The 24,940-nt window shown below is 39.8% G+C and overlaps 1 protein-coding gene across 11 annotated transcripts in view; it reads left to right on the top strand.

Moving 5' to 3' along the window:
* The window catches only part of lrmp (lymphoid-restricted membrane protein), a 38,982-nt gene extending 14,062 nt beyond the window's left edge, over positions 1 to 24,920 (top strand). For 4 of the 11 annotated variants that reach the window (XM_020638742.3, XM_065951502.1, XM_029278236.2 and 1 more), the window contains exons 16-40: positions 111 to 197; positions 1,314 to 1,465; positions 2,826 to 2,937; positions 3,638 to 3,905; positions 5,607 to 5,659; positions 11,446 to 11,548; positions 11,751 to 11,922; positions 13,351 to 13,438; positions 15,333 to 15,379; positions 15,574 to 15,662; positions 15,763 to 15,956; positions 16,582 to 16,666; positions 16,823 to 16,877; positions 16,968 to 16,995; positions 18,193 to 18,333; positions 18,765 to 18,899; positions 19,481 to 19,628; positions 19,986 to 20,029; positions 20,137 to 20,205; positions 20,739 to 20,797; positions 21,034 to 21,132; positions 22,141 to 22,269; positions 22,924 to 22,950; positions 23,507 to 23,661; positions 23,884 to 24,920. In XM_020638742.3, coding sequence (XP_020494398.2) covers positions 111 to 197; positions 1,314 to 1,465; positions 2,826 to 2,937; positions 3,638 to 3,905; positions 5,607 to 5,659; positions 11,446 to 11,548; positions 11,751 to 11,922; positions 13,351 to 13,438; positions 15,333 to 15,379; positions 15,574 to 15,662; positions 15,763 to 15,956; positions 16,582 to 16,666; positions 16,823 to 16,877; positions 16,968 to 16,995; positions 18,193 to 18,333; positions 18,765 to 18,899; positions 19,481 to 19,628; positions 19,986 to 20,029; positions 20,137 to 20,205; positions 20,739 to 20,797; positions 21,034 to 21,132; positions 22,141 to 22,269; positions 22,924 to 22,950; positions 23,507 to 23,661; positions 23,884 to 24,026 — 2,682 coding nt within the window. In that variant the 3' untranslated portion in view covers positions 24,027 to 24,920. The remainder of the gene's footprint in view (positions 1 to 110; positions 198 to 1,313; positions 1,466 to 2,825; positions 2,938 to 3,637; positions 3,906 to 5,606; positions 5,660 to 11,445; positions 11,549 to 11,750; positions 11,923 to 13,350; positions 13,439 to 15,332; positions 15,380 to 15,573; positions 15,663 to 15,762; positions 15,957 to 16,581; positions 16,667 to 16,822; positions 16,878 to 16,967; positions 16,996 to 18,192; positions 18,334 to 18,764; positions 18,900 to 19,480; positions 19,629 to 19,985; positions 20,030 to 20,136; positions 20,206 to 20,738; positions 20,798 to 21,033; positions 21,133 to 22,140; positions 22,270 to 22,923; positions 22,951 to 23,506; positions 23,662 to 23,883) is intronic. The other 7 variants (XM_065951503.1, XM_065951505.1, XM_065951508.1 and 4 more) reach the window with 7 other exon arrangements.
* The last annotated feature ends 20 nt before the right edge of the window (positions 24,921 to 24,940 follow it).

Raw genomic sequence — 24,940 nt, 5'->3', positions numbered from 1 at the left:
AACTTGTTTCTTTTGCATTCAACAATTTATTTTCCGGCTTTTTTGTAAGTATTATATGAAGTGTTGAAGAATTTCTCCCTCGTGACATGCTATCTCTTTATACCTCGCAGAAAAGGGATTTCAGAGAAAAAAGTGAATCAGTCTTGTCTTCAGTAAGAGGCCTGCTGGACGACCACACACAGCAAAGCAACCTCCAGGTCAGAGGTCACACACTACTGCAGACAGATTTACATTTGTGTTGATTTTCAGTTTAGCTTTAGCACTAGATGTTAAATCAAGAAAGTTGCATGTTCACAGTATACTGCAGAGTTTAATCAATTGAACAAACTTTATTTATATAGCACCTTTTAGACAAATTAAATTGCAGTTCAAAGTGCTTTACAAGAGTGCAGAAAAGTTATTGATGAAAAAGTAGTTTATAAAATCATTGAGAGGCTAATGCACACTAATAAGAATTAAAAAAGAAATGTATAAATATGAAAAAATAAAATACTACACATAAAAGCAATAAGATCTTAAAATGAATACATAGAAGAATATTTAAAATTGTAGTAGGATAAAAAAGACAATACAATAATGTTAAGATTTGAATTGATATAAAAGCCAGACTGAATAAATGAGTTTTAAGACTGCATTTAAAAATCTCAATATTCTCAGCTCCTCTCAGACCCTCAGGAAGGTTGTCCCACAGTCTCGAAGTGTTATTTTCTGTGTGTATGTGATTGCATGTATGTGTTCAAGTTGATTTCAGGCTGGAAAGGAGCATCTTCGTACTTTTTTTTTTTTTTATGAGTCATGAAATTATGCAATGTAATCTCCATCTTTCTCTCTCCCTCCACCTGTTGCGCTCTTCTTCCATCTATCACTGCCTCTCTGCTCTTTTTCTCCCTCCCACCCACCCACTATCTATCATCTCTAGAGATCTCTCACTTATATAACACTCCAACGGGCCCCATCCGAGCTGTGCTGTTTAGTCAGTGTGTTGTAGCATGAACACAACCCACTCCCCTCCTCCCTCACTCCAACTTTCTCTTTCTCTCTTTCTCTCTTTCTCTCTTTCTCTCTTTCTCCCCTCCTCCTGCATTGTTGCCACTCTGCATTCATTAACCATGTTCTGGCAAACAGCAGTAAACACACCAAATGAGACAGAAATCATTAGTGGAGCAGAGCTGTTTGTTCTGCGTGCTTCCCAATGGGAAACATTTTGTGTTAGTTCGATCTGATAACTTTTTGGTGGCATTAAAGAAAGCTGTTCAGGCCTGCGGCCTTTCACCTGAGCAACACATCAAGCCCTCCGCCTCATTTGCCTACAGACCGTGTCGGCCGAGCTGGACACAAGGCGGGCAGACTGGGCCCTCAGCCTGGACCAGCTAGCCCAGTATACAGACTCGCTGGAGAAGGAGCTGATTAAAATGGCCAGTAACATGAGGAGGTCCCGCACTGAGATCCTGCACCTCTCAGTCAGGTGAGTCTCTTTCTTTAGAAGTTCCACTGACTGTGCCGTGGGCTGTGAAAATCAGTGGGCAGGTCAGAAAATATGTGTGGTGTGAATCGCTGAAGTGAGTGATGAGAGCAGAGGAAGCTAACAGAGAAATACCAGAGGAAGACGGAAGAGGACATATATGTAGTCGATCTTATGCTTGTTGATTTAAAAGCAGCTTCAAAGTAAGGTAGGACGTTGATGTTTGAGGAGCTCTTGTGCAGCAGTTATCTCACTGGCTAAATTAACCCATAGTAGGCAGAGCTCAGTAATGTCATAGTGTTCCCTTTTGAAGGAGAGCCCAGCAGTATTAGTAACAACTTTTTTTTTTTTAATACAGTGAGCTATTAATGTTGGATGGTTAGCTTAGCAGGATTTTCTGAGATTTCAGTATCTTGAATTTGCTCTGGAATGGACAAAAACTATGTAAGTTACAAGGCAGACCTGATGAGGACGCGTGCAACCCAGAGAGTTTTTTTTCCTTGCCATTATATTTACTTTCTGCACATTGTAAAACTGTACAAATATAACACCTTCTAAAGTGAGAGCCCTACATATGTGGATGTATCTGTCCTGCAGCGCTCCGTCTCAGTTGGGCAGTCAGTTGTGTGAGAGGGGAAATGTTCTGTCAATCATCTGACCTCAATGACCCCCCTGAGGGCCCGCCCCCTTTAGGTCTGGGTCCGGGCCAAAAAGTGGACTTCATTCTGAAACTTCATGGATGAGTTTGCCTTGTGCTGTGTGTGTGTGTGTGTGTGTCTGTTATTCTGTGTGTTCATGGAGACGGCCATCCCCTTCAGATATATATAACAGAGCTAATGGGATACAAAATCACACCAGAGAAGGAGAACTGGTCAGGCTGTCCAGCTGGGATTTACGGGTGCTCAGTAACAAGGGGAAAATTTCTGAACTTTAATAATGTGGGGAAGTAAGAAAATAGAAAAAAGACTTGCTGTAGCTTAAGTTTTTTCTACTTCTACTGGAGCGGGTTAACAAACTGGAGTAACAGACAGGAGTAGGGGTGTAGGACACACATTTGATGTCCTGTGGAAAGTCTGAACTTAGAAGGTCGGGCCGGGACTGGATTACAAAACAGTAAAGTGAAGAAGCTGTTACCGGGCCAGTCGGAGAACTGGCGCTGGTCACCCTGGGCAACAGAATGGGACACTGCATGGGCCTGCGGATTGGGTACAGTATGTCCACTGTACTCTCTTCCAGGATATCTGTGCTTATGTTTTTTTTTCTTCTTTTGGATAGTACACAGCTTGTCTTATGTGTATGGTTCTCCCTCAAAAGTAATCCCTCAGCTGTTTATTTTAACAGGGTTTGTCATTCTTACATGCAGGGTGCAGGAGCAGGAGAACCAGAAGCGCCAGCTGTGCGAGGAGCTCGAGCAGCTGAAGACACCTCAGGACAGCAGAGAGGCCTCATGCCAGACCCCTGTGCCGGAGGAGGAGGTCAGAATGGAATAGCAGGCTGTTCAGACAGCTTCACCTTGAAAACCTGTGATTTATAATTTCAGGAAATAACTCAATATCTCACTCTGTAATCAGTTTTATTTTGGTTTTAGAACGATGTTTCCCCTACGATGTGTCACTGGGATTTTGTTGGGGATACATTCAATTTCATTATTAGATATGATGTTTTTTTATTTATTAACATTCAGTCGCCACAATGACAGGAATATTGGAGGGTTTACTTGGAAAGAAGTGCCAGTGTTTGTACTGTATTCAGACAGATGGAGAATCTGCGAGAAGAGAGCTGAGTGCGAGTTGGCGGCTGAAGTGGACATGTGCACCCACACACTTACACACTAACACACACAGAATCAGATGCAACCACACACCTACGCACTGCTCCTAGCATAAAAATGCTCTGAGGCATGCTTGAACATTTCCATTACAGCACTATTGTTTTAAATCAGTAAAGCTATATATCAAGGAACAGCTACTAAAATTAAATTTATAATAGTTCTGGTATGTTTTGCTAACAGAATTGTTATCAGGCTTTGTGTTCATCTGTTTGTCTGGTGCTGTGTCATCTCTTCTTCTTCTGTATTATGCTTGTGATACAGCCAGGCTTTGGACAGCTGTTGTTCATCTCACCTTTGCACTCTTTGTAGTGAGACATTGTCCATGCATTCTTTTCTTTTTTTAGCCTGGAGATGACTTGGACTGGGACGAGGAGTTTGCCCTTCAAGACTTCCTAAAGAACGAGTTAACAGAAAGGAACTGCAAAGAACCGAGCGAGCAGACAAACAGCAAGCCCGTGGAGAAAGTGGAAAAATTAACAGACAGAGGTGAAGAGGAGGAGGGGGAGGAGAAGTGGACGGTGGTGGACACGGCAGGAGAGGGAGAAGTGAGGGACACATCCACTCCCCTGTCTGCTCATCCTGCAGAGTCCAGTGCAGCAGAATATGGTCAAGGTAAGCAGAGGAAGCACCATTACAAATACATCATTTCAAATGCTCTATTACTATAATTACTTTTTCCCCATAGGAGTTCACAGAATGTAATAATACTCAACATATCTATTTATTCAAAGCAGGCTTTCAACAAATGGAATCTGTGATGTTATCTCTGTAAATGTTGAGAACTTCCCTGAGCCTTTTAAATCCAGTATATAGCAGAGCTAGTCTCGAGCTAAGAGGAACCTCATGAAGCCAAACCAAATAGGGTTAAATATAATGTTTTTGTAGCCCCATTGGACTCCAGCTCAATCTGTTCCTGACTTTGGATCTCTTCTCAGTAGGATTAGCAGTTGAAATAAGCATTGAGCTAGCCTTATGCAACAAGAATGTGAGTTCATATATCCTATCTCCCCTTAGCATGGGAGTGTTTCAGTTTGAATTTGAACTGTATCTTAAGAGTTGAGATACACTTTTCCGTCACTTTATACAATCTTTTGTAAAATCATCTTCAGTTCACGTGTGTCGGTGTTGCAGTAAATGACAATTCAAAGACATTGCACTCTTGACTTGTGTAAATCAGTGTACTTCTTGTGATGAAAGATACAACAGAAAACATGAAGTACTTGGTCTTTTTTCACTTCCCTGATTTTTTCTTTTTTAATTTTCAAAATCCAAAACTAAAATTTGGCAACCAGAATTTACATTTTTAGACACTTCAAATCCATTATTACCCCTTTACCTTTTCTGAAGATTATTTACTTTTTAATATAGATGGAAATGGAAATAACAGGAGCAAAATGTATTGTTTCATACTGAAACATTAAGAAGTGACACAAAATACAGCAACTGGTATTCCTAGGATAAAGTGCAATGAATAAGACTTTTTTTTATCAAGTTTTTGATTTGTTATGCATTTATTTATTCCTTCATCGAAGATGTCTATGTTTTGCTAACCTGAAGGCAATGTTTATCGAATCAGCATTATTAGGAAGAATATAATCTGCACATTTTTACTTCACTCAAACGAGATAAACGCTGAATGTAAAAAAAATATTTATTGTCTTTGAGTGTTGATGTCCTGTGAGAGAGAGAGACGGGGATGTGTGTGGATTAACCCCTTTGTAATCCATGAGAGGCACAGGGCACTCAGCCACCCCTGACACACCAGTATGGTACACACACACACACACTGACTGTAAGGATGCACACACTCCGAGGCCCTTGAGGAGTAGACCCCTGCCTTCTATGGATGTTGTGGCCATGGTCTTATAAAGATTTTGTGAGAGAGTGAGTGTGTTTGTGGTTTCTACACAGTATGTGAAATTCTCTGTTCCTCAAGGTCCTTGTATGGCAAGGTGTACGACTGGTCTGAGGCAGAAGTAAGCCCAGTAATCCCTCATTCCTCTGCTTGCATGAGCGGCTGACTGGAAGAGAGACAGAAAACGACAGTGTGAATGTGGTCATTAATGCCACCTTAGCCATGCATGGTATTTTAACCTCTCTGGTCCCCCCCCCCGCTCAATGCCTTGCATAATAGAAAGTCTGACCCTTTTATGGTAGATATGAGGGTCATGTGGTTCTTTACCTCTGTAGATGGATCGGACAAAGTTTTAGGTTTAAAAAATGTTTTGTCAACGTTTCGACCCAATTTGTCATTCTGTCATTTTTCCTGAGAAGTTTTTTTAATCTATCCCACCTTCTCTGTATCTGTTACAGACTCTACAGCCTGCACTGAGCTGGATCCTGAGGGGACTTCTCAATCTTTGCAGGTAAAACTAAACTGCCTGTATAAGATTTACGAGTATTATGCTTTGACTGAGAATTTCATTTAATAATCACAAATTTAAAGACTATTATCTTTCAAGTGCTAAGGTGGTTAAAAACATTGCATGTGTCATGAAACGGCATATTCTGAATCTTTGGGGGGAGGGGAGGTCCTAACTTCTTAAAAGATTCTTTAAATTGCTGGATTTAACATTTAATTATCTTTCTCAGTTGGATACAAAACAAATATTTGCACAAGTCTGTAGTTTGATGAAAGACTAAAGATGAGAACAAAGCTACATCCTGACCTCTGAAATACCAGCATTTGTGGAAACTGCATGCCCCCCCAAAATTGCTCTTACCTCACATGAGCCTCAGAGGATGAGGTCAGTAGCTCAGTCCCTAGGGACCGGAGAGTCGCCGGTTCAAGTCCCGATGTGGACCTTAATAAGTTGGTTTGGTAGCTGGAGAGGTGTCAGGGCACTTCCTGAGTGCTCTAGTAACTACATGGCTCCAGACCCAACGGCCTGTCTGATGGCCATGTCTTTGAAACACAAGAACTGCTGAGGTGCCTTTGGGCAACTCAACCCCCCTGGTGCGCTCCCTGTGTAGCAGCCCCACTCTGACATCTCTCCACGAATGCATCTCCATAGGTCCTGTTTGTGCATGTGTGTGAGAAGCATGTCCCTCAATAACTGAGTGTAAATTTGAATTTCCCTCAGGGGATTAAAACTGAAAATGTTAATTCTTTTGTTATAAAATATTCTGATTATTTCAGGGTATACAAACATGAACTCAATCAGGATCAAGGATCTTAGGATTTGCTATTTGTCTTAAATTAACTGAAATAATGTCATGATCTTAAGGGACGTTTTTGGGTTGACAATGGGGAAACAAAGACTTCAAGTGATAAGTTTAAAACTAACACACACACTAAACACACTGAATTATAAAACATGCTTAAAATGCATTCCAGCTGTGCTCGCACTATAAAATGTGTTAAATAACCAGAACTGTTACAGACCAGTAAAAGTGACTGACGCTTGGTGGTTGACGTCCTTAGACCAGATACGAAATGTATTTATTGATTCTAATCTGGATTTTTTTGTGTATATCTGAGAGTTGGTTAAATCCCAATGTTCCTACCGACCTTATTAACATACCAGAATACACATGCTACAGGAAAGATAGGCTTAAGGGAAGGGGAGGGGGGATTTAATTTATATTAGGGAGCATTTTAAATGCCTAGAGCTTGAACTGAATTCAAACTTGGAGTGCATGGGATTGAATGTAATTCTCTCTCCTAACATGAAATATAATATTGCTGTGCTTTACAATCCTCCATCACATGATGTACATTTCTATAATGAACTGAAGAAGCTTCTTTCTGTTGTTGACAACTCTTGTGAATGTATGTTGTTTGGGGATTTTAACATTAACTGGTTGGAAAAAAGTGGTAAATCAAAATTAAAGCAAATTATGGAGAAATTTAAATACAAACAGCGGGTTGATATACCAACTCGAATCCGAGAAAGACTGAAACCCTTATTGATCTAATTTTTACAAATAGACCAGAGAGAGTAATAAAAATATACAATCTCATCACTGGCCTTTCGGACCACAACATGACACTGATGGTAAGAAAGCTAACTAGAAAACGTCTAATCCACCACAATAAAACAGAAAATCTAATTTTAACAACAGCAATTCCCAAGTCAAAAATAGCTGACTTTGAACATGATTTGAAGGAAGTCAACTGGGAACAGGTAACTAAAGAATCAGATCTAAACCACAGTGCAAACATTTTTGCCTCTACCCTATGTGAATTATTAAATAAATACACAAAAACCTGGAAAAGTAGACCCAAGAAATACTCTCTTCCATGGATTAATAGTGATATCCTTCAGTTCATAAAAAAGCGAGATCTTGCTCTTAAAAGGTCTCTAATAACTAAAAACAATACTGACCACCTTATTTATACTGGCTTGAGGAACAAAGTGGTGTCTGAACTGTGGAAGGCCAAGACAAATCACTTCTCCAAACTCAATGAAGAGGCCAGTGGCAGTAGTTCTAAATTGTGGCAACACATAAACAAACTAACCAACTCCAGTAAGCAAAAGCACCCCAAAATAAATTGTCTTAAAGTCTGTGATAATTTAATTCATAGTAACGAGTCTATTGCAAATGTTTTTAATAGCTTTTTTTATTGAGTGTACAAGAGTTAGCGAGTCATTTCAAAACTACAGAGTCATCTCCTCAAGAACCTGACCATGATCGCACAGACTCCTTTTGTATTAAAGTGGTATCACATGACAAAGTTAAAAAGATGATTTCGAACATGAGTAACTCCATGTCAAAGGATATTCATAACCTTCATGCTGCATTAATCAAAAAAACACCAGAGCTATTTGTTGGAGCCAATTACTTACTTAGTTAACCTGTCAGTACAAACAAAAAAAATCCCAGATAGCTGGAAAACTGCAATAATTACCCCAGTTTTTAAATCAGGAGACAAGGACATAGCAAGTAATTATAGGCCTATTGCTATTCTCCCTGTAGTCTCAAAGATTCTGGAGAAGATTGTAGCTGAGCAATTGATGGAACATTGAGAGTCTAACCAATTGCTTCATCCACAGCAGTTTGGGTTTAGACAAAAATATTCCACTGAAACTGCAAACTGCTATTTGCTTGAAAATATTAAAGCTCCACTGGATAAAGGAAATGTTGTCGGGGCAGTGTTCTTGGACCTGAAAAAGGCCTTTGACACTGTCAATCACACTATTTTACTGAATAAATTAAAGCAATTCCAAATGTCATCAGAAGCTCTGCAGTGGTTTAAATCTTACCTGGGGGGGAGACAGCAATGTGTTAGGGTCAATGGGGTGAAGTCTCATCTGCATGCCAACAGTATGGGAGTACCACAAGGGTCTGTACTTGGTCCACTGTTGTTCTCAATGTACATCAATGACCTACCAAACTGCTGTCCAGGCACCAACTGCCAGATGTATGCAGATGATACCGTTATCCATGTGTCCACTAAAACAGCTAGCTTAGCAGGTGAACACCTAACAGAGGCATTACGTAATGTTTCCAAATGGCTCGAGTTGTCTCATTTAACTATTAATGTTAAGAAAACTGTTGCCATGTGCTTCTCCATATGTAATAGATCTGAAAACAATGTATTTGAGGTACAGATTAAGAATGAAGCAATTGAAGTAGTAAAAGAAGTTAAGTATCTAGGCATCATCATGGATGAGAATTTAAAATTTGACAGTCATTGTGAAGAAGGTCAAACCAAATCGATATTGTTTTCGTTTTATTAGAAGGGACATTTCATGTCAAACTGCCAAATTATACATGCATGCAATGATTTTTTCACATCTGTCCTATTGCATCACATCATGGTCCCAAACTTCTCCAACTACATTAAAACCTATTGTTTCTTTATATAAGCAGACAATAAAAGTCATGGACCAGAAACCTATGAGATGGCATCACTGCAGCATTTTAAAAAAACACAACCTTTTCACCTTTGACAATTTTATGAATTTTAGTAATCTTAAACTGTGTTTTAAATTTGTAAATAATCATGTGTCTCCACTGTTATCTGAATTAGCCATTAGGCGTCAGAGCTCTCGTAGGGCAGTCACACGAGCCTCCATCAGCGGTGATTGTCTTGTCCCAATGTACAAGACATCCTTTGGCCAGTCTGCTTTCTCTGCAAAGGGGTCAAAACTTTGGAACTCTCTGCCCACTGGCATAAAATTAGAGAGCAACAGTAATGCTTTTAACAGAGGACTCAAACAATGGCTAAAATCAAAACAACAGTGCTCACATGAATAGCTTCTGACTGGGTTATTGTTTGATCATGCTGCCTTTGCTCTACGGTTCTATTTATTTATTCTCCCATTATTGTTTTCTCTGTTAATCGCTTTTCTCCCTATCTTAATTGTTTTATTTTCAGAAGCCTCCTGTGGACAGGTGTTGAGAACTAGCATGCTTGCTAAAACACTTAAACAATGCATCTGGTTCGTCCATTGTATCTGTGATGTCCATGCCAAATAATTTTTTATTATTATGTTTCAATGTCTGCTCTGAACACTTCATGCTGAGCTGCACTTTAGTTAAGAAGACAACAATTAGACAGTATTTGAAGTGGGCAGCTGCCAGGTGTGTGACACCTGTATAACTGTGTTGTCACCAAGAAGCAGAACAGTACCAAAACAGATTTAGTGCTCAGCTTACCTTCCCTGGCTTTGCTGTTTTGGGGAATATAACTTTATACTTCCTTTGCAGTGGTGAGAAGGAAGTAGGAAGTTTGAATCAGGTTGAAGGGTGACGAGAGAAAAAATAATCTTTAAAGGACTAACTTCAGCTGCTTGACAGATTTAATCACATACAAGTTGTAACTTCCTATTATTACAGGCAACTATTTGTTCATAAATAATTATTATTAGTGTTATACTGACAACAACCTCAAACACTTTCAGGTGCTTATTTAGTTTGTCTTTTTGCCGCATCTGTTTCCCTTTCTGTTTGTCAATAAAGTTCCAAGAAATAATTATTTTGCAAACTCTCCATGTTGCATTGAGGAATAATTTGACTGATTTACATTTTTAAAAATCTCAAACGAAACTGCCCTATGGGACATTTTTTTATCTAAGCTCCATCAACAAGAAATGCTTTTCAAAATATACGAAGTCTTAAGGTTTGACATAACATTTTAAAAATCTCAGACCCAAATGTCACCGAAGGGAGTAAATAGACCTGATGCCATGTCTGAGTGTATATACATTTAAGACCTGATGAGATGTTGAAAATATGTGCAGTTTTTCTGCAGGTTTTGGGAGATTAATTTCAAACATTACTCAGATTTTAGAGGGTGTTCTTTAGGTCTAAATGGGCTCCATCAATGAGAGGCTTTGCAGACAGTCCTTGCTATGGAAATATCCAAAGTCTTAAGGGACTACTAAATAGATACTATTAATATTGAAAGGAATGGGAAGCAACAACTGCTGGGAAGTTGAGGAAAGATGGTCATCACTGTCTGATTTGTAGTTAATTGTAGAATGTGCAAAACTTGTAATATTTTACCATTAGGATGTATAATGTAATAACTAAAGTTGTAATTATAATTACTCTCTCTTTACCTTACACTCCTATCTAAGCCTCTTCATGCTCTCTATTTCTGCTATTTGCCTACCAAATAGCTCCCCACATTGACCCTGTGCTGAAGCTGCCTGTTTGCAGACTGCAGACTACTTCCTTATATAGAATGACAGTAATGAAAATAATGGCTCACACTGAGGTAGAAAGAGAGTTATTGTCTAAAGGGTTATGCATCTGCATGGCCAAATAACGAATAGAAATCCACATTGCTACTGTATCAATATATATCCTTTACAATACGACTACAGCTACAGCACTACATACAATGCACAGTTAGTCTTAATGTTTGTCACCTGCTCTCATTGTGTTTATTATAAAATGTTCCATCATTTCCGCTGTCATTATAAAGGGATTTTAGCTTTTGTGTTTCTTGATAAATGACAATAATTGGTGTTCTTTCCAACAATTCATCACTGATGGAACAGATGATTTGCGCTTTCTGTCAGCTGTTTGATTATTTTTTTGACCGTTTCTGGAATTTCCTCTGATCTGCCAGAGACTGTTTCTGTTGACTGATTGCGGGCCTGCTTTTTCCTTTATGGTGAATGCGTGTCGCCTATTTGATCTCTTAACCCCTTTCATTTTTAATAATTTCTCATTTTGTGTGGATGTGTGTGCTTAGCAGGAAGAGGCAGCGGTGCCATTGAGCGCCCACTCACAAGCTGTCAGCATTAGACACCCAGAGGCGGATGCTCTTTCTGATCTTTCCCACTCTGAGAACAACAGTAAGATCTCTTAAGTTTTCTCCACTACATTACTTACAGCTATTTGATTCTCTTCACAAACAGGTAGCATTATATATATTTAATATATGATATGATATGATTATAAAAAATACAGAGTATGATCATACAAAAGTATTCCCAACTTGTATGCAGTCACCATCACCCAATGATCATAAACTAAAAGTTTCTTTTGTTTGAGCAGATGCAGAGCTTGTTGAGACTGCAGAGTCTCACTCCTCTGGTCCAGTACAAAATGCGAGCAGCTCCCCTGAAAAGGACCAAACACCAAGTGACATCTCTCCTACAGAGGCCGAGATGGTTCCTCCCAACAGTACATCACCAGAAGCAGATGAAACCATAACCCAGGAAACAAGGTGAATTGGGAAGTTAAATGTTGGATAAATTAGGGACGTAATCAGAGTGTAACAGCCTATCTTAACAGTAAGCGACCGTCAGCGACAAAATCAGCCTGATTGTATTGTTTATTTTCGCGTATACTGACTAAGAACGAGGAAGGAGGGGGCTCTACATGGGGTGGCTGTGGCTCAGCTGGTAGAGTCAGTCGTCTCTCAACCGTTAGGTCGGGGGTTTAATCCCCAGCTCCTGCAGCAACATGTCCGATGTGTCCTTGGGCAAGACACTTAACCCCAAGTTGCTCCTGCTGCTTCATCAGTGGCATTTAAATGTGTATGAATGGGATTAGTTACTTCTGATGGTCACTTTACTCAGCAGCCTCTACCATCAGTGTGTGGATGTGTAGGTGTGACCTGCGGTGTAAAAGCACTTTGAGGAGTCCGAAGACTAGAAAAGAAATATACAAGCTCAAGTCCATTTACCATTTACAAGGCACTGACACTTGCTTTTCTCACTCAACAGAGCTTGTTAGCTTGTTGCGATAACAGTGCATAAATAGTATACACATCATTTTATGAAATGTTGTTTTTTGATTTTTTTTCAACTCACTGTGAGCTGTTTTTTGACGGGCCTCTGTTGTGATTTGGGTCAACAGCTCCTAAATACAAAGCACCACACTTCAGTTAATCCACCGTCAATACAAAAACACTAGATGTCATATTGTTTGCAAGGGGAAACTGAAATTCACAGAGTGTAATATTTAACGGCTGCAGTGTGGACAGCCAGCATGCGATCCGACGCGATATATAATGCTCTCTAAATCATTACTTAAGTGACATAATAATCCCTGAAAAAAAAAATTGCATAATTAAGTGAAGAAAATGTGGTTTGTTTACCACAGGTGTTGAAAGTTTTACACTTGAACAGTTTATGTAAACTAGAAACAAACCTGGGCTGCAATGTAATGTTATATTTGTGATGATGAAGTTTGTGCTCTCTATCACACTTCACGTTATCATCACATACCAGTTCAGTGTGTTTTTAGATGCATCTGCCATCAGGAATTATTCCCCGGCCTTATTTGGCATCCTGATTGCTTTGAGCCCTACCTGCTGGATTGTAGTTGGAAGGCTATATCAGTAGTCTCGGTGGTCACGGCTGAAGACACCATTTTACTGAGTTATGTCATTTCCCTTTTGACTTGGTTCACATTTGGTAGTCAAATGGGTGTTTTCCCCTCTGTGGGAGGAGTGTATGGTTGAATAAACATCTCTGCAGCCATGCTTTGCATAGGCACAGTCAATCTACAAAGGCTGTTCCTCATCTCTCTCAATGTTTCATGTGCGCTTGTGTCTAACCAGAAACGTAGAAATTATATCTTATACATTTAACATTGAAATGGAAAGTGCTTGACTGTTAACCTTTGACCTTTTAACCTGTGGCCACAGCACCCAGCCAACCAGTGAGGATCGAAGGGGAGACAAAGGGAAAGAAGGCGAGACAGACTCGAGCACCGGGGCCATGATCCGCACTAAGGTTAGTAGCAGAGGGGAAGTGTTTTAATGCATAAGGGGATGCAACTTCCTGTTTCTGTTCAGCACAGACCTGGCCACTGCTTCCTCTTTATGGCTCTATTTCTTTCTCTTTAATCTGCCACTCAAGGTTTTTCCTATCTTAGTTAGAGTAGGTGTCTTTGAATTGGGGGGGGGGGGCAGGGCAGTGGGCAGGGCAAGCGATGAGCAAAGGAGAGGGAATGGATGTAGATTTATGGGAAAAATCAGTGAAAAGGTTTCAACGTAATAAGATTCCCTGTGCTCTGTTGCTAAAGGAGACAGGTAGAAAATGTTTGCAAAGAATAAATTAGATGTAAGTGCTTTAGTGCTTAACCAGGTTGGTCCCATTATGATTAAAAACCTCTTTTTCAAGGGAGACCTGGCCAAGACAGACAGCAGCAAAAACATAAAGTTACAGACGGAAATACAAAGAGAGACAAAGTACAATTTACAAAACACAACATTTAGGATTAAAATAGAACCATCTATGAGTCAGGCCTGGGAATCAGTTGTTCAAACAGCTAAAACATCGACATCCTATATCTGTCTATAGCTATATGAGTCATAACTCAAGAGTATGTATACTTAGATTTACATCAAATTTAGAAATCTTACAATTTGAGAAACAAAAAGAGCAGTTGTTTGTGTGCTTGATATATGACTTATACACAAATATTACACATTACAGTAATTAATGATATTTTTAAAGTTAGTTTTCTAAACATTGACTTACCCTCATGTTTACTGTAATAAGAGAATTTTAACCAATGAAGTGATGGTGATTATCCAAAGCCTGAACAGAATGTGTCATGGATGTTTATCATGTCTCAGACACAGTTGGGGTGGCATTGGTTTACTTTCTTGATCCCATACTGGGAAATTGTGGTGTTACAGCAGCATGTTATCAGAGCAAGTTTCCTTCTGATACTTCTGGATTTTTCAACGATGCAGGCTCTGATTGATTATATGTCATGTCTAATTTATGCTCCCATGAGCATCCGTAGCATGCCTGAGCCCACCTCTTCCAAGAGAGCCAGGGCAAAGGTAGTGTACCACGCTGAAGCAGGGTCAAACCACTCACACTTGGGCATGGTATGCATTGCCTAGTGTGACCTAGTGTCACCTTATTGGTGAACTTAACTTTTATTCCTGGGATAACGATACATATGTTTATCAATGTACATTCAGTATTATTTATTGAGGTTCTCCAGATATGTGTTGTTTGCTTTGAAATATCAAGCTCCCGAACAAAAGAAATGATTATATAGGCGTAAACATTGGATGAATGATTTCAGCTTTTAAATTGTAGCACACAAGGAGGACCAAACGCTGTGTTGGTTTGGAATGTGATTGATTCCTTTTTTTTTTATTATTATTATTGTAAAATGACATTTTAGTCTCCTTAAGCTTTGTGTTCAGTGAACTGGTGAGGCAGCTCCATCCTACTACGAGCAGTGTCAAAGCGGATATTATGCACACTCATTACACAATATCCCATTGCATTGCTCAGAACACTCACCTTGTTCCATTGTGTGTATCTGTGTGTGTCCACACGAGTGTGTGTGTGCACACAGTCCGCCTCCACTACTTCGCACTGTGCCGGTGTTAATGTGTTCTCTTAGCACCCCTCTCAGCCACACACACACACACACACACACTTTCAGGAACAGAGCTGCAGGGCTCTCCATGAAGCTCCACATTATATAAGAAATCAGCCCAATCTTTCTCTTGAACACTCTTTGCAGCTTAGAAAGCATTTCACTGCCATGGGACAGGTACGCTACATGTAATGACTGTGTGCTCATTTCAATCATTGACCTGGTGGTGGTACGAGCCATGTGCCTTTTTCTCACCCTCTACCTTATTCTCTTCCTCAGAGCCTGAGCAGGGACCAATCGGTTGACAGAACAGCAACAGAGGACAGGTGAGTGACTCACTGTTCCCTCAGGAAACCTTGTGAACTGCTACTCTTTTACCAAAAGTGGCAGTGACTCTCTGTTAATAAAGATCTGTTTTATCTGTATCCTTTTTTTTGTATAAATTGACATTAAGGTTTGGATTTGTTTTTTTTGCACATTCTAAATGATCTTGTTCTGATGCTCTTCATGTGTGTTGCAGCACGTGTCTTCTGCCAGTGTTAGTGGAGGAGGAGGAGAGCGTGCTGGACAGTACAGCTGAGATACCAACAGTAACAGGCAGCATGGAAGGTAAGAAGACAAAGAAGAGAAAGAGGGAAGATGACTATTTGTTTACGCCTTCGTACATCTTAAGTGTAAGTTTATCCTCCCACACATTTCCTCCTTGCAGGGACAGACCAGCTCACCAGCAGTGGAGCGACCACCTTCTCTGAAAGCAGCTCTGCACAGTCCCGGTCATCCATCACAAATGCCAGCCAATCAGGGAGTGGCATGAGCAGTGTGACCTCTGACCCTAGCCAATCAGTGGATAGTTCAGCAAAAAAGAACTCCGTCCCCCCAGGAGGCAAAAATAAGAAGGAACTGGTAAGACCTGCTCTACTCCCACTTTCTTCTTACAGGACTCTTGGTTTAATATCCGCATTTATTAATATTAAAAAAACAAAAATTAAGGCCTTTGTTTGACGAAGTGTGTATTACAAAAAATATTCTAGTTTAAGGTATCACTGGGGGGGGGGGGGGGGGGACCATAGAATAAAAGAGACAGAAAAAGACAGCTTTCTAAATGTATAATTTAGCTTTGGGTCAGTTTTATTCAGGATCATGCTGAATATTTTCATCAGGATTCAGTTTCCTTGACAATGATGAGATTTATGCCATCCATCATCATGAAATGCTGCCTTACCGGCTATGCAAGTTTGTGTGAGTGTTTTAAACAGAGTTAGAGAAGGAAGCTTGAGTGAACAAGTCCCTTTTTTCATCTAAGAACCAACTTGTTCAACATCATGAGCCAACTCCAATGCCAGCTGCTTTCAATCTTCACCTTTATTATGTAAAGACTTGTGAGGAGAGGGAGATCAGGGAGTGAGCAAGTAAGAGAAGCAATGTGGATGTTGAAAGCAACATGAGCAAGGAAGAGTCAGAGTTCAAAGTAGAACATGCGGAGAAGAAAGAGCAGAGCAAGGCAGTAATATCTGTCCAACCCCTACAGGAGCTTTCACACAGCATGGAGGCTAATGAGGAGAAGAAGGTTCAGGAGGGAGAAAGTGAGACCAAGATGTCCAGTGAGAAGGAGTGTAAGTGTTTCATATTAGTGCTCCAATGTTATATACTACATATGACTTTATTATTTATTTAACTCTGTTTTACTCTTTGTCAATCTAAATGGTGATGGCACCATTTGGTCAGGTACTTTTCATGCCCTCACACCTCATTATCATTTCTCTTTCTAGCTGAGACTTCAACGATCTCTGACACAAGCGATACGGTCAAAGAGGACGGGAACAGGTAAGAGACAACCTAATACTAGAACCTTTTATATGACTTGTATATGAATTCATAGAACTCTGATTCATAATTGTTGTCTCCTATCTGCAGCATGTCACCTAATGATAAGGAGATTGAGGTATGTATCAATTTTGATTTTTAGAATTTCACATTTTGAATCCAAAGGGTTTTGCGAGTCAGTCTTTTTCATGAGGCTAAGGCCCTGTGTTCACCTAGCGTTTTTTCCAGGCAGAAAAGCACTGTTTGTGCACTTGTCACTATGACACGGCTGTATGACAGACACTGCTCCTCCTTTGCTTTATACTATTTTTTATACAATGTTTTTTTTATTTAAAACATTTAAAATATGGGGAGTATCATACATTTGGAAAAGAGCGCCGGTGAGGACAACAGCACCTTTTTGAAAAGTTCAGAGCGGCACAAAAAAAGCAGGGCAATGGTGCTCGGAAAAAATACGCTGGGTGGACAAGGGGGCTAAATCTGCATCCGATGAGAGACGCATATAAGATATACAACGTTAGTTAGAATATTAGTAGGTTTGCACTGATATATGATACCCTTATCCATACGCATATTAAGTCAACACTTCACTTTGTTATTGCAAATCATGTAAGCCAAGATTATTATCTTTAACCAAAACAAATGAAAAAACTAAAATATAAAAATCCTTTTCGATAATAAAAACGATGCTCTACCAAAAAACGATACTGTGAGAAGTAGTCTGACTGTTACCTAGGTAACGCTGCGTCCCTTTCCTTAGCCCTGTCAGTCCCATCAACACAACCCTGCATGCATCCATCAGCTCCTGAGTGAAGTCACACGGCTAGTTTGACAAGAAGCAGCAGTTCCCCTCGTTTGTTTTGAATTAAATCCAAACTTATTAAAACTTAACTGGAATTAAAAACAAAAATCTTTAACCACAATAAAAACTAATGAAAAATCCAAGACTGTTATAACCTCAGCGTAAACACTAAACCTTCTGTTTTGTACGAGGAAATGCAGGAGTTTCCTTATTTATTTGTGACGCTTTTTCTGCCCGTATGATGTGCTATCTTTTCAGGAAAAAAAACTCTTTATAAAACAAGGAAGACATATCATTCACAAAACAGGATGTGTCCCACAATTGGTACAAAAGTCTCTAAAACTTCTGTGAGGAACGTTAGGGTTGTGTTGATTTTGGCACTCAGCGGACAAAGCGGTATATCTAACCACCTCCTGCATATCCACAATCAGTGTTTTATTTTAACTTTTCAAACTTTTCACTCACTGTAAACTTAACAATAGGTATTTAAAAGTAGTCGATGTTTGTTTTCAGACGGAGTTCCAGCGCCTGGCGTTGGGCTTCAAGTGTGACATGTTCACCCTGGAGAAGAGACTGCGGCTGGAGGAGAGGTCACGTGACCTCGCTGAAGAGAATGTGCGCAGAGAAGTGTCCAGCTGCCAGGGCTTACTGCAGGTCAGTCTCCATCTTTTAGATTTTGTATCTTCATGTGGATGAAACACTTGTTTCATAGAATCATCTTGCCATGGTTTTGTGTCAGCATTTTTTTTATTTTTGTTAAATATTTGGCTGAATTTGAGTAAAACATTTTACCCATCTTTAACAGACCAGTGAGTGTAAATAAAATTGCAAAGATAAACAGTTACATTGCTCCTTAGGGGAAGTTCAGACTGGAGTCATGGTCATGGCGTTGACCGGTAAAAAGTGCTAGAATTAGAAAATTAAAAAAGCGGTATGAATTTAAACATCACAACACATTAGAGGAGTGGATGTCTTATCTTGCTCTGAAGCTATTCTGTTATATTGGTTCAAAAATGTGGACACATAACATCAATAAGAATAAATGAATTAACATATAACTGTGAGGTTTTCTTTTCTGCTCCCAGGCTCTGACTCCCCTGTGTGAGGATGACAACCAGTCCATGGAGATCATCCAGAGGCTCAAGAAGAACCTGGACATCCTCATCCAGTCCATGACCAGGGTGTCCAGTCGCTCAGAAATGCTTGGAGCTATTCACCAGGTCAGATCATGTGCTCGTGAAAGGATTGTCAACATTTGTTTCACGCGATAGGAAGCACAGTATTGGATTTCTGCAGATCTCAGATACACTGATATTTTGATTGAATGCAGATGCAGGTTATTTTTTTTAAATCATATTTTGTCGACCTATTTGCCTGTTTTATTGATACAATAATGCCTACTGTAATTATGATTGCCAGCGTGCTATTGCTAAGGGCAAATGCAACTCCGACTTCTTAATGGACAAAATAAAGGAACATATTTAAGTAACATGTTAAACATGCCAGATTTATTGTATTGTTTTATTTACTGCAACATGTCTAAAAGTATGGCATACTGCCACCTGCTTTATTAGAGTGTGAACTGATCTGAATGTTACTGAACGTTACTTACTCTGAAAGAGTAAGTGAAGCATAAGCATGATTTAAAGACATCTTGAAAAATGTTAATGTGGGGCCAATGAGTGTTTATTTTGAAGCCTTAACAGTCGATATGGATGATCAATGCTATTCGTATTGCTGTGCTTAAAATGTGGACTTAACTTGCTGCGTTTTCTTGTGAATGTGATTGTGATGATGTCAGGAGAGTCGTATTGGTAAGGCTGTGGAGGTGATGATCCAGCATGTGGAGAACCTGCGGAGGTTGTACACCAAGGAGCATGCAGAGCTGCTGGAACTGAGAGAGACGCTCATGCAGAATGAGAGGTCATTTGGATCCTCAACTGGAGGAGGTAAGGAAACACACATCGGATATTGTCCGTTTGTAGACTTTTGTCATAAACTGATATCTTCACTTTGACAGAGGATGTGCTTATGGTTTTGTGGTTAAATTTGAAGGAGTACAGGAGGCATTTTCTCATACAATTACTTCTAAAACCAGATTATATAATTATATGGTAGTAGAGGCACAAGATACATAAAAGCATTATAATATTTAAATGTAGATTCACATTTTTCTGCAGCTCTGATGAGGTTTGATCATCACAAATCAGCTCACTAAGTTGTGTGTAAACAATCAGGATATACATGTATGTGTGAATATGTTCAGTGACTAAACACATCTAGAAAACTTTCATTGACTTTCACAGAAGATTTCCGTGGCAAGAAGCAGCCAACATCTCAGTACTACAAGGTACAAACTTAAATTTTAAAATCTACTGAATGTCTTTAAACCTGGACGACTGGATAATGTTCAAGTTTGTTTGGAAGTCATTTTTTTTCTTTTTCCCCAACCAACAGTCCACAGCCCGACGGGTCAGCATAGCAGCAATCCCTCGCTCCGGTGGAGGCAACATGCAATTTGACATGGTGAGGAATATGCTGGTATTGTCTCAGGCTCGCCCCTCCCCCCCCTCCCAAATAAAAATCTGATAAGATCATGTAGCATGCCGTTTGTTTTCATAGTCAGTCAGTCATGCACTTTTTATCCAAATTAGGCTTTTCTACATTTTTATCATGTTGCAATCGTTCAGGTTGCTCCAAAGGTAAATAGATACTTTTTTTTAAAAGTCCCCCCATATTGTCCAAAATATATTCCAATGAAAAATGTTCCCGTCTCCATTATTACATTTTAACCGTGCCAGTAAAAGTTCTGTTATGTGGAAGAAAGACAAATCTTAAAGAGTGCTATGCAGGTCAGGGATAGAATTTAGTCACATTTCAGTTCACTGAAGTTCCATACCAGAGTGAGCCCAAAAATATGAACAACAGACCTGAGTGATATCAGGACCATCCAAGAAGTGGGGATGCATCTAATGAAGCTACAAATACTGAAGTATTCTGAGAATAGATTTTTTTTTTTTTACATTGTTTATTTGAATTTTGTATTTTTCTTCCCACAGTCCAAAACACAAGACGGCTCCGAGACTGAAGCAGAGAGACTGACCAGGAGATCCCCATGGTAGGTGTTTTACTGTGTTAGTGTGTGTTAAATTAGTCTCCATATATGTTTAGGGAAGTGAAACAAGATCAAGTCTCTAACTGGGGGAAGAGTGTGCAAAGATTGAGATCAGATGATTTGTTGTAATTCAGCAGTTCTGGTTTGTGTGCATGCCAATAGCAAACCACTGAGGCTCGCTGCACCATAATGTAAGGGTTTCTGTTGTTAAGCTCCAATGTGATAACGATGGTTTCCAGGAATGTGGCAGGAAAGAACTCAGCACGCCCCCCACTCAAACGCTATGTTAGCTCTGCGGCCTGGGTTGACACTGAAGAGCCGTCTCTCATGATGAAGGGGTAAGACAAGAAGATAGGTCAACACACTGCCTGCGACAAGTCCTTTCACAGTGGACCCAGATACATAAAGATGGCAGCTGTGACATCATTCCTGCTGGTCTAACAATTCAGTTTGCTGTTCTCCAAAACCCTTTACAGTTAGTGTTATGTTATCATTTAAGAGCAAGGAAAAAAATAAATCTCTTCCTCTGTTAATTATCAGTAATAATGTGCCCACTTAGAAATAGATTTTTATACTGATGACTTAATAAATAGCTGCCAGGGAGCATCCGTTAAATGACAGGAAGAAAAGTGTCACATTATGTAGCACTAGGTCAAATTAATTTAGATGAAAATTAATCAACTTTTACACAAAAAAAGGAAAGGTTGCTAATTGAGAATTGTGGACTCCTGGAAAAACACCAAACAATATATTAACTTTGTGATGATTACATCACACAACAAAGCAGCCATCTTTCCTGCGTCTGGTCCCCAATGGGAAGTGTTTAGTAGCAGACGACATCTTGTTGTGTCACTTTCCAAATCCTGCACACTTTTATTTTTGTAAATTTTAGTCAGAGTGAGCCTTTTTTGTTTTGGACTCATAAAGCTTTCAAATGTTTGGACGACAACGGTAGAATTCTTTTTTGTTTAACCAGACAAGTTAAAAATGGAATTCAGAAAATCAAAATGACACATTTGTAATGATCTCCAAATATCTGAAAGTTGTGAAACTGTGATATGGGGCCATAAGATACTACCACAGCATGTTTTTTACATTACTTGGCATGCATTTTTATAATTCATAAATGAAGTTCTAACAAGATTTATCAAGTTTCTTTTAGAAATCCTTATCTCTGAGGGGAACTGGTAAATGTCAAATAGTGAACGTTCTCTATCTGCATACGCCTGAAATGTGCATGTTTGCATGTGCACATACAGAATCAGTGTGGTTGTAAAGCCATGCTTGTATTTGAATGTGCAATTGAACCGTGTGTTTGTGAATGCCTGACCCACGCGTGCCAACAGGACGGCCTGCGACAATCCCGACTACCAGTCGGAAGAAGAGCAGAAGGAGGAGCCGGTGGCAGAGAGGAGGAGGTCCAGTCTCAGTGAGCTGGGCAACAAACTCACCTCCTTCATTCTGCCCCTCAAGACGTTAGTCCAACCAAATACCCACCACGAGCCTACTCTCAGCACCGCTTTCTGCCAGCTAAGCTAGGAGGCTAGCTCAATGGTGGAAGAGTTCATCATTTAGCTGTACTGAGGTTCCACAGGCTGCAAACTTAATCCATGATGTTACACACTTTTGGCTTTTCATCATGCTCTATTGTCCAAAACATTTAGTGAATATGAAACCTCCTAAATGATGAGACTCTTTCATCGAATGGGTCTGTACTGGACTAGCTTCCTCTTTGCTCCAGGGGTCAAGCGGCTTTTTTTTTAAATCATGTTGACCAAGCATTTTACTTGTAAAAAAATGAACCATGTCTTTTAATTTGAAACTGTCTTGAGATCTGTGTATGTCCGTCTGACAAGTAATTTCAGAAGCTTTATGATTTGTGTTGCATGCATGGATCTCAAGTTCTGATTTGCAGTTTGAGTCTAACAAATCATCTAACTGATAACTATCTCATCTTTACTGGGCTCACTTTTCTCTCTCACTCACTAACAATCGCCTCTCATATGTGCAAACTACTACACTTGGACCATTTCATTCATTTTAATGGGGCAACTTGAGTATTTTGTGTAAGCAGATCAAGGGTTGTTCTCAATTGTCTTTTGCTCTTTTCCTCCCTCCACATTGCTCAGGAGTCAGGATGAACTGTTTGTAATGCTGTAAGTGTGAAAGGGAGGAGAGTCAAAAGTTTAAAATGCTTTTGGACTCTTTCTCTGTCAACAGCAAAAGAAAAAGAAATGCATGCAAAATGCCTGTATCAATCAGCCAATCATATGCCACTTGCAACTCACACTTTTAAGCAGCACTCCTACTGTTGACAGATTCCAGGCTGAAATTGTCTGCTGCCTTTGCTTAAAACCAGTTAATGCTCAATCCACCTCCATGCCAGCTGCTTTTAAATGTGCTGCTGACAGCTTTTTCATTACGCTGGTGATGATGTCAATTAATTTGCTTCTTTTGACGCTTTCTGATACAGGTTATAAACTGCTATTCAACCTCAGATTGCACCAAATATGAGCTAAAATTCACAGCCTGCAAACCATTGCAATGGTTACCACAAATGACCCATATGTGATTCTCTGTCCTGTGTGTCGTTTTTGGTAACTTATCTAATCTCCTGCTTAATGTTGACCTTTTTTTTTTGTATGTTCATGTCTCTTTTTCTTTTTTAAATCTCCCGGTAACATTTTATCATCTTTCGTTGCCCATCCGCAGTCCAAGCCCTTCCTCCAGCCCTACATCTACAGAACCAGGAATGAGCCAATCTCTGTCCCATAGCCTGACCTCTTCCCGAGCAGCAGCAGCCGCAGCAGTAGCCAGAGGTGGTAGGGGGCTCTGGCTTTGGTTGGCAATGGTGGTGGTGCTAGCAGGTACTCATCTTGTCCATGCAGTATTCTCTTTAAGATAATTAGTCGACTATAAAAACAGTTTTGAACTTGAATTAAGATGAAATGTTGATACTGTACTAGTTTTCCTTATTCATGTGTATTGTCTAGAGTACAAAATGTCAGTTCCTTTAAAAAAAAATCTGTTTACAAATCCTAGTCCTTATCGTAGCTCATAGTGGTTACATGTTGATGGTTGCTCTTCAGGACTCTTGGCTCTGCTGGCCAGCCTGGTGATGCAGCCAGCAGTAGATGCTGCTCCTGTGGGGACCGGGGACTCGTGGATGACCATCCAGCAGCTGCTTTGGCCTTATGCAGGGCTCCGACACAACGGACAGCCTCCTGTCTAGCCCCTGAGACCCCAGGTAGTTAGTTCAACTGGCCATCAGTCCTCTGCAGAAATGATCGGTGCACTGGATTGATGAAGAAGAAAGTCTACCGATCCTGAGTGGAGGCTGTTGGATGTTTACTGGTGCCTGAAGATTCCTGAAACATGACTCGCAGTGACAGGCCTCGGGGGATAGTTAACCCTATGGAGGATTTTATGCATCACATCACGTTTGCTAAATTAGTCTGTTAGGAGTGTATGCGTGTGTTTATGTTTTATATCAGAGAGTAGTTACAGGCGGTGATCTGCTCAACAATCCTAACACATTATGATGCTAATCAGTGCTTCTGGTAACTGCCTACCTGGACCCAAAACAACTTCTTTAATCAGGCTTGATCAGTTATCAGAGCTGGCACAATATTAACCAATCATGTTAGAACTTCATCAGAGTGAAAGCACTGATTCACCAAGTCATACCATGGGCCACTGTGAAGTTTTCCATTGACAATCATCATGGATGATGGCTCCAATTTGTGACACATGGCTTTTCAAACACATTTCATGCACTTGAAAAGGGAAAGCCAGCCTTTTTAATGGAATTATCCATTCGTTTCCTCATGGGTTTTAGAGAACATTTTATATCTTTTAAGTCTATAAACACTGGTAATAAAACTTACATTTTAAGTGTTTTTAAATCTTATATTTATGAGTTTGTTAGCAAGGTGTGGGGACATGTGAATATGTTTATTTTTGTTAAGTTATAATTCTGCTATGTAAAAGTCTTAACACCAAAGGTTTTTTTTTAATTGTTTTCTCTATATTCTTGCTGTGGTTGTCACCGTTTTCAACTTTATACATGTTCCAAAGAAGATGTGTGGAACTTTGCACAAATAAAGTAGCCAATTCTACAATACAAGCGTGTGTTCTTATGTGTAT

Source organism: Labrus bergylta, chromosome 23, assembly GCF_963930695.1.
Source record: "Labrus bergylta chromosome 23, fLabBer1.1, whole genome shotgun sequence".
Lineage (NCBI taxonomy): Eukaryota > Metazoa > Chordata > Actinopteri > Labriformes > Labridae > Labrus > Labrus bergylta.
This window is presented reverse-complemented; position numbering and strand designations above follow the sequence as displayed.